The 12,586-nt window shown below is 34.4% G+C and overlaps 1 protein-coding gene across 2 annotated transcripts in view; it reads left to right on the top strand.

The window, feature by feature from the left end:
• The window catches only part of GRIA4 (glutamate ionotropic receptor AMPA type subunit 4), a 529,194-nt gene that overhangs the window by 426,863 nt on the left and 89,745 nt on the right, over positions 1 to 12,586 (top strand). For both annotated transcript variants that reach the window (XM_024115308.1, XM_024115307.1), the window contains exons 6-7: positions 4,559 to 4,717; positions 9,137 to 9,304. In XM_024115308.1, the coding sequence (XP_023971076.1) occupies positions 4,559 to 4,717; positions 9,137 to 9,304 (327 nt within the window). The remainder of the gene's footprint in view (positions 1 to 4,558; positions 4,718 to 9,136; positions 9,305 to 12,586) is intronic.

Genomic DNA, 12,586 nt, shown 5'->3' with positions numbered 1-12,586 from the left:
TGCAATAGTTGAATCACTGTTTCTTTTAGAAAATTGAAATTATTTTCCTGCCTCTGGGTCTGCCTTATCTTCTCATAGAAACAAACAAATGTTCAACTGACATTTTACTAGCTAGAAATTGATAGTTTTTCCAATTTCAAAAACATGGATTTGATTTCTGGTGTCTAGTTTCTTTCCCAGTGAGATGAGAGTATTACTGATGAACTGTCAAATTAGCTAGCATATAATAAGCATGCAATAAATATTTGTTAAATGAATTAATTAATAATATCTATTATTTACTGAATTTAAACCAGATGCTAGCTGCTTTAGCATTATCATTCTTATTTTGCATGTGGGAAACCTAAGGTTAGAAAGTTACAGAAGAGGGATTCAAAGCCTGGGTTGTTTTCTACAGTATCTCCGTGCCTCTCCTGTGGATATTATGATAAATACCAAAATTGAAAGCGCATATTTGTGTAAGAATACACAAGACCATGGGGTAAAAAGACAAACTTAAGAGTCTTTTGGTTCTAATATGTATTTGCTGGGAGATCTTGAATAGATCTCCACTGATTCTCAGTTTCCTTATTTGTAAGATAAGGCTAATAATAAGATCTATCTCAGAAGTTTGTTATGAGAACTAAACTAGATTGATAATCTGTGGAATGTGCTTAGGACAGTGCCTGGTACCTAATAAGCCCAGCAACAATATTAACTATGAATACACACTCCTGGGTTTTTCTATAGCAACCTTCCTTAGTTGCCAATAGACTGGTCTGTTTCTTTTTAGATAGCCAGAAAGTAATGTGCATATATTGGCTAGTAAGACAATCTCCTTTGTTATCAAAATAAAACACAGAGAAGTTTCCAAAATCATGGCTGAGACATATGCAGGAGGATAGGTAACACTAGGTCTTCCTCTTCTCCCTGAATCTTACTATACTGTAGGGTAACTGCTGCATATTTTACTTTGACCAATAAATAAATAAATAAATAGTTAGATAGATAGATAGACAGATAGACAGATAGATAGATAAAACACTTTCCCTTAGTTTTCTCAACATGACTGAATCAAATTCACATTTTCAAAAGAAAGTTTCCTAAATACTAAGAGGGAACAGAAAAGAAAGAAAGCATAGATCCTTCAAACTCGTGTGTGTGTGTGTGTGTGTGTGTGTGTATGTGTGTGTGTGTGGTTTACTTTTTTCAGAGCTAATATATTTGGTTTTATGAATTCATTTCTGTAATACACTTTTTGTCTTCTTCCTGTAATTGTTTATTTGTTTACAAAATTGGGTGTGTATTTTTGTAATGTACCTTAAATTCTTAATGGAAAAAAGAGGGCCTGGTCTAAAATAAACTATATGGAAGATAGATGATAGTGAGATAGATAGATAGATAGATAGATAGATAGATAGATAGATAGATGATAGAAAGATACAGTTAGAAAATAAATAACTTTCCAGAATTTTTTAAACTCAGATAACTACTTCTGGGCCAAGTGAGTAGACACCCTTTCCTGCCACCTTCCTCACTCCACCTGGTGGACCCCATATTTTTCCCTATCACACATGAATGGCCTATTTGCTCTCTTCTTGTCCACTGCCATTTCCCAGGACTACGAGGGTTGTAGTGACTGATGTAATCAAAGCTTTCACCCTCTCTATTTCAAGTCACCATCTCTGTCTGCTTTGAAACCACTTTGTAATTAAACTGAACCTCCCTAAAAAGTGTTACCCATCACAGACTCAGAGTACCATTATACCTTGATGTAAGATGCATTTTCATATAAGACACATATCTGCTTATCTATATCAGAGGGCAATTATGCCCTCAACAGAAGACTTTTTGATGCTTTCATTCATCTCCTATATCCTCCTCCATGCTTCATAAAAGGCAGTCAGAGGCATTTCAGAAATACTTGTTAAATTGAGTTGAACTGAACTAGAAATACTTATATCCTTTTATCAGGTATTAGATTTTTTATTCAAATATATTTGCTTATATATTTGTAATGTGTTAGTTTTGTAATGTGTTAGTTTCAGGTGTAGAGCAAAGTGATTCTGTTATATACACACACACATATGTGTGTATATATATGTATGTATATATATTTTTTTCAGATTTTTTTCCATTATAGATTATTACAAATATTGAATAGAGTTCCCTGTGCTATATGGTAGGCTCTTGTTTATCTATTTTATATGTAATAGTGTGTAACTGTTAATCCCAAACTCTTAATCTATCCCTCACACCCCTTCCCCTTTGGTAACCATAAGTTTGTTTTCTATGTCTCTTGAGTCTGTTTTGTAAATAAGTTCATTTGTAACATTTTTTTCAGATTCCACATATAGCTGATATCACATGATATTTGTCCTTCTCCATCTGACTTACTTCACTTAATATGATAATCTCTAGGTCTATCCATGTTGCTGCATGCATTCATTCTTTTTATGGTTCAGTAATATTCTATAGTGTATATTTACCACATCTTCTTTATCCATTCATCTGTCAATGGACACTTAGGTTGCTTCCAGTTTTGGTTACTGTAAATAGTGCTACTATGAACACTGGGGTGCAAATGTCTTCAAAATAGAGTTTTTTCTAGATATATGCCCAAGAGTAGAATTGCTGGATCATACGGTAACTCTATTTTTAGTTTTTAAGGAAGCTCCATACTGTTCTCCATAGTGGTTACACCAATTTACATTTCCACCAACAGTGTAAGAGGGTTCCTTTTTCTCCACACCCTTTCCAGCATTTATTATTTGTAGACTTTTTGAAGATGGCCATTCTGATTTGTGTGAGGTGATATCTCATTGTGATTTTGATTTGCATTTCTCTAATAATTAACAATGTTGAGCATTTTTTCATGTGCCTTTTGGCCATCTGTATGTCTTCTTTGGAAACATGTCTATTATGTCTGTTTAGGTCTTCCTCCCATTTTTTGATTGGGTTGTTTGTGGTTTTTTTGCTATTAAGCTGTATGAGCTGCTTGTATATTTTGGAAATTAAGTCCTTGTCAGTTGCATCATTTGCAAATATTTTCTCCCATACTGTAAGTTGTCTTTTCATCTTATTTATGATTTCCTTTGCTGTGCAAAAGCTTTTAAGTTTGATTAGGTCCAATTTGTTTATTTTTGCTTTTATTTACTTTGCCTTGGGAGACTGACCTATGAAACATTGTTCAATTTATGTCAGAGATTGTTTTGCCTGTGTTCTCTTCTAGGAGTTTTATGGGATCATTTCTCATGTTTAAGTCTTTAAACCATTCTGAATTTATTTTTGCGTATGGCGTGAGGGGATATACTAACGTCATTGATTTATATGCAGCTGTCCAGCTTTTTCAAAACTACTTGCTGAAGAGACTGTCTTTTCTCCATTGTATATTCTTGCCTCCTTTGTCAAAGTTTAACTGACTGTAGGTGTGTGGGTTTATTTCTGGGCTCTCTATTATGTTCCATTGATCCATATGTCTGTTTTTGTGCCAAGACCATGCTGTTTTGGTTACTGTAGCTTTGTATACTGTCTGAAATCTGGGAGGGTTATGCTTCCACCATTGTTCTTTTTCTTCAAGATTGCTTTTCAATTCTGTGTCTTTTGTGGTTCCATATAAATTTTAGGATTATTCATTCTAGTTCTATGAAAAATGGCATGGGTAATTTGATAAGGATCACATTAAATCTGTATGTGCTTTAGATAGAATGGCCATTTTAACAATGTTAATTCTTCCAATCCAAGAGCATGGGATATCTTTCCATTTCTTTGAATCATCTTCAATTTCCTTTATCATTTTTTATAGTTCTTTGGATATAAGTCTTTCACCTCTGAGGTCAGGTTTATGCCTAGGTATTTTAATTTTTTTTTGATGTGATTTTGAAAGTTTATTTTTTACACTTTCTCTTTTGGATATGTATTGTTAGTGTAAAGAAATGCAACAGATTTCTGTATGTTAATCTTACATCCTTCTACCTTGTTGAATCCTTTTATCAGTTCTAGTAGTTTTTATGTGGAGTTTTTAGGATTTTCTGTATATAGTATCATGTCATCTGCATATAATGACAATTTTATCTCTTACCTACCAATTTGGATACATTTTATTTCTTTTTCTTCTCTGATTGCTGTGGCTAGGACTTCCAATAATATGTTAAATAGAAGTGGTGAGAGTGGGCATCCTTGTCTTGCTCCAGATTTTAGAAAAAAGGTGTTCAGCCTTTCACCATTGAGTATTATGTTGACTGTGAGTTTGTCATAAATAGCTTTTATTATGTTTATATAAGTATCCTCTATACCCATTTTGGTGAGAATTTTTATCATAGGTGGATGGTGAATTTTGTCAAATGTTTTCTCTGTATCTATTGAGATCATCATGTGATCTTTGCCTTTTCTTTTGTTGATGTGGTGTCATGTATTAAATTTTGAATGACAGAATTTAACAGCTAAATTAGATATTCCATCTGTTTCTAGCCATCACTTTATTAGAAATCATATTGGTTACCAATTTATGTTACCATTAAAGAGCCAAAATGTATAATAATAAACTAAACTTAACAAACTGTCATATTGATTTTTATAGGGATTCAAGGATATTTCTCTTGAGAGGTTTATACATGGTGGAGCCAATGTTACAGGATTCCAGTTAGTAGATTTTAATACACCTATGGTAACCAAATTAATGGATCGCTGGAAGAAACTAGATCAGAGAGAATATCCAGGATCTGAGACACCTCCAAAGGTATTTGTTTGTTTTTATCTTATCTATTTTTAGAATTTTTAGTATTTTTTAAAATTTAAGGTAGAAAACTCATTATGCAGTTTTCCTAGTAATATTTTGCCGGACACAGTGTGGCATAGGGAAGAAATATTTTGTCACTATTTGTCACACAGCCCTTAATAATTTCTAAATTTCTATATTCAAGAGAGGAGTTGTTAGACATTAGTTCAAGTAGTTTACTATATTATGTTATATGTTATATTATATTATATATTATATTATGCTATGTTATATTATTTTATTATTACTTTGCATATGAATTTCCATGAAGAAATTGTATGCTTTTTAAAAAATTTTTGTTAACCAAATATTTCAAATGTGAACAACCACTGGTAGCTATTCCACCCAGATAAAAATATATTTGCAAAGTGATTTACAATGAGTAGGGAAATTGGTAGAAATGTAAAATGTATAAGCTTCTGCAAAATTTCTCTTTCAAGTTAACAGTAAAATGTCAGATTGTTTAATTTTATGCGACAGACATTGCAGAAGTATGTTATTGATATCTACAAAGGAAGCTGGTAAATTTCTGATCATAAGCACATTTGTTTCTCTCCTGAAAAGATAGATGACTTCCTTAGATATCATGTAAATAATGGCATAATGTTTCTAAACTCCAACTCCTACATGGTTTTGAATTCCTACATAAAAAGGAATCATCATTTCAACAACTTTTACTAATCTCTCACTGTGTATTCTAGTAAAAAGTTTTCAAATATAATTTGGAAATTCCAGCCTAGAAAACTATGATCTAAGGGTAGAGCAAGTCGGTTCTTCCATTTCCTAATTATAAAACTTTCCCTACTATCCATGTCAATTTCTTCTCTGTAATATAGGAATTTGGCTAGTCATAACATTTTCACTATGCTATAGAAGCATGGAATTTCAAAAGAAAACATTTGTTGAGTATCCACTATGCTCAAGCACTGTAGTCCAACCCTCTGATTTTACAGATTAATCAATGCAAGATATTAAATGGTATGTTAATTGGCTGTCCCTGCGTCAAGGACCAGGTTTGTGGAATGCCCAGGACCAAGTCATGAGTTCCCTGAGTCTTAGAAGACAAGTGCATCCACTATATTACACCACTTCTCATGCTTAGATAATACATATGAAAGCATATTAAAAAGCCAAAAATTTTCAAGATGTAAACCACCTTCAGGACTAAAAAAAACTTGAGAAGTCTTTTTGCCTTCAAGCTGGTTCAGAGAAAAATCATCCCCAAAGCTCAATTATATCAAGTATTAATACACAAGGAGAAAAGTGTAAAGCTTCCTTCTCAACTCATTGGGACAGTTTGCTTTAGTGTATATTCCCCTCATTCTGTAATCAGTGTATGTAGAGACTCCCTTGCCCGTCTCTTCTCTATTTGTATTTCTTCCTTCCTCACATCTTTTTCTCAGCCATTTTTTATCTCAGCATTTTTTCTGTAAACCAACTCTTCAAGTTCTTGTTACCCTTAAGTTTTAGTATCTAGAATGGGCTTCAAACTTCTTGACAGTGTTTCGCAGCATCTGTGACTTTTTTCATTTCAGTGATAATATGTAATAATATGTGTCCACTGTGGTCCTCCTGTCTGAACACACTGGTGTGGTTTGTCCTTTCCTATATTGCCTTTAGCCTATCACAATGTTTACTATTTGATCATCTCCAACCAGACTTATCTATGTCAAAGCTTTGGGCACTTTGTTTGATATATAAATACATATAATTTTCTCATCTTTCACAGTTTTCTTAGCATAATAGTAGGCACCCAGTGGCCGTTTAATAAATAGATATAGCCAGTTCTTATTGTTCATGGTAGTTCCATTCTATAAAGTTGCCATGAACACTGAATGAGTGAATACTGAACACTTACTCCTAGGGGAAATTACAAGGTTAGGTCACAACCAATCAACACATAACACTTTGTTTTATGTGTGTTTCTGTTTAAAGATATCTTATTTAAGACATTGTCAATAAATTAACATTGAATTCATGGACAATAGCAGTATAACTCAAGCCTGAACAAAGCTTATCTAACATGTATTTTTTCCATAAGACACATCACAACTTTCTTGTACTGAGGAACACTAGACAGCCATCTTTGGGCCATCTTTGTAGTCTTCACCATTCTTAGCCAGTATCTAGCTCTCAGATATGCTATGAAATTTAATCCTCACAAATACCACAGAAAATAGTCATTATTTTGTTTGATTTTGTTCTGCTTCATAGCTGAAAAATGTACAACATATTCCCATAAAACTATGAGTAGCAGAATTAGAATTCACCTAGCTCTCAAAACCTAAATTCTTGCCACTGTGCTGTGATTCTGCCAAACTCTATCTTTTTTTATACAAATGTTGATAAACAGAATTCATCCCACCATCCTAATCACTGGTTAAAGCAGTGAATAGCTCTGGGTCAAGACTTAGTTTTACTCTCCTCCAAAATGAAGAGTATGTTTAATAAGAATTTCTATATACCATCTAGAAATGTGTGCCCATAAATATGATTTCTTGGACTTTAGCACAATAAGACACATGGAAAAGAATAAAATCCTTTAAAACAGTAAAACCAGTTTAAACTACTGCTTCTTTCCCTCTATCAGCTCTATGACCCATCAAAAGCTTTTGCCACTCTGGCTGAATGTCTGCTTTTCTCTGCTCCACTCTATACGATATCTGTTATCTTTTCTAGTTCACTTGTTTCATAAAAATGAATGGACTTTTTAAAACACAGCAAGTGCTTTTTCTTTTTTGGAGTCATATCTCTCAGCTTCTTTCTCCCTATTAGAAAAGCAACAATAGTTTTCTTTTCTTCTCTATTGATCCTAAAATGCTAGCATTGCATTTTTTCTCTTGCCCTTTATATCTTTGATAAGTTCTACTTTATTTCTTGTTTTTATTTTCTTGCCATCCAGAAAGATGATTTGATGGCTTTCTCTACTCAAAGGTATGTTGCTCCAGGCAGGGGAGGAGGTATGTCCATTTTGGGCTTAGTACCCTGGTTAAGTACCTTAATTTCCTTCGACCATCCCATTCCAAATATGACGGTGTATGCTTATCATTAAGCCTATTTTGTCATGTCCTTGAAGAATATATAACAAGGCTTATAATTTATAAGTCACATAAATCTTTCTGATGAAGTTTTAATTAGATTCTCTGCCATTGAAAGGTTTTTTGTTAGAATTTATATTCTTTATCTTATCCATGTTTTAGTCCTTCTCTTCCCAGGAGTGCTGACTGCTATGCTTAGCAGATATATTGCCTAACTTTACTTTCTATGATTTAAATTTCAAATGATTTTTATTAATTTATAAGCAGCAAATCAGGATCATTTTCCACATTCCATAGCACAAAAGTACCTCTCGTATAGGCTTAGAATGTGTTAATCATATAGAATTGCCCATATGGAATTCCTGAAAGAGATAATGTAGTTTTTTGTTATGATTAGCAGTTGATGCTCTGCCACATTTCAAGAAAATTGTGCCATGTGTTTCATATGTTTAGTAATTTTCTAATCAAACTTTACAACTGTTCCCTGTTCTTTTCATTTTCAGCTTAAACAAATCACATTTTCTTCTCAGTTTTTCCTCATTTCCTCTCGTAACCTTAATAATCTTTTCCTGAGGGTTTTCTCTTTTCTCAAAGAGAAGCATGGGACGATCATCAGAAAGCAGATGATCTATACTTCATTTCTCCACTTTATCCTAAGTTACGATAGAAACTTAAAGAAATGACTTAACCTTCCTGAGCACACTCAACAAGCATGGACATAACAATACTTGTGCTTATTTAGCCATGTGTATACACACTTGTTAAATAAATAGATGTTATTTCTGGCATTCTATATCTGAGTAACAGTAAACATTCCCACTCATTCTTCTGAGAAACTGGACAGAGTTATATACTCCAAGTCAATAAACATATATTAAATCTAAGGGACCCCTGATGGGCATTTGGAGGAAGAAAGAGTGAGAAATTCCAGCCCTCCTGGGGTTCAAACACAGCAAGAGATTACAAAGTAGATTTTGGAAATACGGCATTTAGCCTTTTTTTTTTTGATGCTTTAGCTGTTTCACTTGGACACAACAAAAAGACCACACCTAGAGGGCTTGCTTCTCCCAACTGATGGAAAATTGTGCATTAGAATTTCTATTTTTCAGAGTGTGTTTTCTCCTTTTAAAATCACAGTGTTAAGAATTGATATACAGTCTTTGTAATAAAGCAATAATAGAAATTTCTGAAGCTAGAGGCAATTAATTATCAGTAATTTAACTGCCCTTCTGGCAGCATGTTACTTTATGTCATAAACACACAGAGGCCCCAGACTTGTCCCCAATTCTGGTGATTGATAAGAAGTTAACATTTACCATTATAATTACTTTCATTTTGTTAGTATACATCTGCTCTGACTTATGATGGAGTCCTTGTGATGGCTGAAACATTCCGAAGTCTTAGGAGACAGAAAATTGATATTTCCAGGAGAGGAAATGCTGGGGATTGTCTGGCAAATCCTGCTGCTCCATGGGGCCAGGGGATTGACATGGAGAGGACGCTCAAACAGGTAACTCACAATTTTATTTATGTTCAATTTACTTCACAGTCATTTTTCAATAGAGTATTCAAGAAAACAGAATAATCTATCTGTGAATAAATATATATTACAATTGCCATTTTATTATATTGAACCATTTTCATTTCTGAGACATTTCTAAATAGGATACTGGATTGAATACTGATGTTTATATGATATGTAGATGCTTAGCCAGGATAAGTTGGTTATGCCACAGTAATAAACAACCCCAAGTGGCTTAAAACATCAAACGAGTATTTCTCACTCACAAACACCAGATTAGTAGGGGCAGTTTGTTTATTATAATCACTCAGGGATCCAAGCTGACATAGCAGCTACCATCTTCAATGCTACAAAGGGCAAAGAGTTGTGGGGAGGTTTCTAATTGGCAAGTGAATGCTCTGGCACTCATCACATCTGTTTACGGCTCACTTCTCAGAAAGAGTCACATAGACCTAGCTAACCAAAAAGGGTGCAAGAAGTACAAGCCTACCTTGGGCCAAGAATGAGGAAGAACCTCAAACATTGGCTAACACTATTAATCTACTAATCTACTGGCTACCTCAGTAGATCTTTATTTACTTTTTTTAACATCTTTATTAGGGCATAATTGCTTTCCAATAGTGTGATAGTTTCTGCTTTATAACAAAGTGAATCAGCTATACATATACATATATCCCCATATCTCCTCCCTCTTGCATCTCCCTCTCATCCTCCCTATCCCACCACTCTAGGTGGTCACAAAGCACCGAGCAGATCTCCCTGTGCTATGCAGCTGCTTCCCACTAGCTATCTGTTTTACATTTGGTAGTGTATATATGTCCATGCCACTCTCTCACTTTGTCCCAGCTTACCCTTCCCCCTTCCCGTGTCCTGAAGTCCATTCTCTACATCTGCATCTTTATTCCTGTCCTACCCCTAGGTTCTTCAGAACCATTTGTTTTTTAGGTTCCATATATATATATGTGTGTTAGCATACGGTATTTGTTATTCTCTTTCTGACTTACTTCACTCTGTACAACAGAATCTAGGTCCATCCACCTCACCACAAATAACTCAATTTCATTTCTTTTTATGGCTGAGTAATATTCCATTGTATATAAGTGCCACATCTTCTTTATCCATTCATCTGTCGATGGACACTTAGGTTGGTTCCATGTCCTGGCTATTGTAAATAGTGCTGCAATAAACATTGTGGTACATCACTCTTTTTGAATTATGGTTTTCTCCGGGTATATGCCCAGTAGTGGGATTGCTGGGTAGTATGGTAGTTCTATTTTTAGTTTTTTGAGGAAATTACATACTGTTGTCCATAGTGGCTGTGTCAATTTACAGTCCCACCAACAGTGCAAGAGGGCTCCCTTTTCACCACACCTTCTTCACCATTTATTGTTTGTAGAGTTTTTGATGATGGCCATTCTGACCAGTGTGACGTGATACCTCAATGTAGTTTTGATTTGCATTTCTCTAATGATTAGTGATGTTAAGCATCCTTTCATATGTTTGTTGGCAATCTGTATATCTTCTTTGGAGAAATGTCTATTTAGGTCATCTGTCCATTTTTGGATTGAGTTGTTTGTTTATTTCCTCCTTTATCAAAGATAAGGTGACCATCTGTGCATGGGTTTATCTCTGGGTTTTCTATCCCGTTCCATTGATCTATATTTCTGTTTCTGTGCCATTACCATACTGTCTTGACTACTGTAGTTTTGTAGTATAGTCTGAAGACCAGGAGCATGATTCTTATTTGTTTATTTTTATTTTTATTTCCCTTTCTCTAGGAGGTGGGTCAAAACGGATCTTTCTGTGATTTATGTCACACAGTGTTCTGCCTATGATTTCCTCTAAGAGTTTTATACTGTCTGGCCTTACATTTAGGTCTTTAGTCCATTTTGAGTTTATTTTTGTGTATGATGTTAAGAAGTGTTCTAATTTCATTCTTTTACATGTAGCTGTCCAGTTTTCCCAGCACCACTTATTGAAGAGGCTGTCTTTCTCCAGTATATATTCTTGCCTCCTTTATCAAAGATAAGGTGACCATCTGTGCATGGGTTTATCTCTGGGTTTTCTATCCCGTTCCATTGATCTATATTTCTGTTTCTGTGCCATTACCATACTGTCTTGACTACTGTAGTTTTGTAGTATAGTCTGAAGACCAGGAGCATGATTCTTCCAGCTCTGTTCTTCTTTCTCAAGATTGCTTTGGCTATTCGGGGTCTTTTGTGTTTCCATACAAATTGTGAAATTTATGTTCTAGGTCTGTGACAAATGCCATTGGTACTTTGATAAGGATTGCATTAAATCTGTAGATTGCTTTGGGTAGTATAGTCAATTTCACAATGTTGATTCTTCCAGTCCAAGAACAAGGTCTATCTCTCAATCTGTTTGCATCATTTTAAATTTCTTTCATCAGTGTCACATAGTTTTCTGCATACAGGTCTTTTTTCTCCCTAGGTAGGTTTATTCCTAGGTATTTTATTCTTTTTTTTGCAGTGGTAAATGGTAGTATTTCCTTAATCTCTCTTTCAGATTTTTCACCATTAGTGTATAGGAATACAAGAGATTTCTGTGCATTAATTATTATTAATTAATTATTCTTACTAGTAGTTTTCTGGTAGCATCTTTAGGATTCTCTATGTATAGTATCATGTCATCTGAAAACAGTGACAGCTTTACTTCTTCCTTCTGACTTGGATTCCTTTTATTTCTTTATCTTCTCTGATTTCTGTGGCTAAAACTTCCAAAACTATCTTGAATAATAGTGGTGAGATGGACAACCTTGTCTTGTTCCTGATCTTACAGGAAATGGTTTCACTTTTTCACCATTGAGAACAATGTTGGCTGTGGGTTTGTCACATATGGCCTATATTATGTTGAGGTAAGTTCCCTCTATGCCTACATTCTGGAGAGTTTTTATCATAAATGGGTGTTGAATTTTGTCAAAAGCTTTTTCTGCATCTATTGAGATGATCATATGGTTTTTCTACTTCAATATGTTAATATGGTATATCACGTTGATTGATTTGTATATATTGAAGAATCCTTGCATTCCTGAGATAAACCCCACTTGATCATGGTGTATGATCCTTTTCATGTGCTGTTGGATTCTGTTTGCCAGTATTTTATTGAGGATTTTTGCATCCATGTTCATCAGTGATATTGGCCTGTAGTTTTCTTCCTCTGTGACGTCTTTGTCTGGTTTTGGTATCAGGGTTATGGTGGCCTCATAGAATGAGTTTGGGAGTTTTCCTCCCTCTGCTATCTTTTGGATGA

The sequence above is a fragment of the Physeter macrocephalus genome, chromosome 16, assembly GCF_002837175.3.
Source record: "Physeter macrocephalus isolate SW-GA chromosome 16, ASM283717v5, whole genome shotgun sequence".
Classification (NCBI taxonomy): domain Eukaryota; kingdom Metazoa; phylum Chordata; class Mammalia; order Artiodactyla; family Physeteridae; genus Physeter; species Physeter macrocephalus.
The sequence above is the reverse complement of the archived record's forward strand: the minus strand, read 5'-3'. Positions and strand labels throughout refer to the sequence as shown.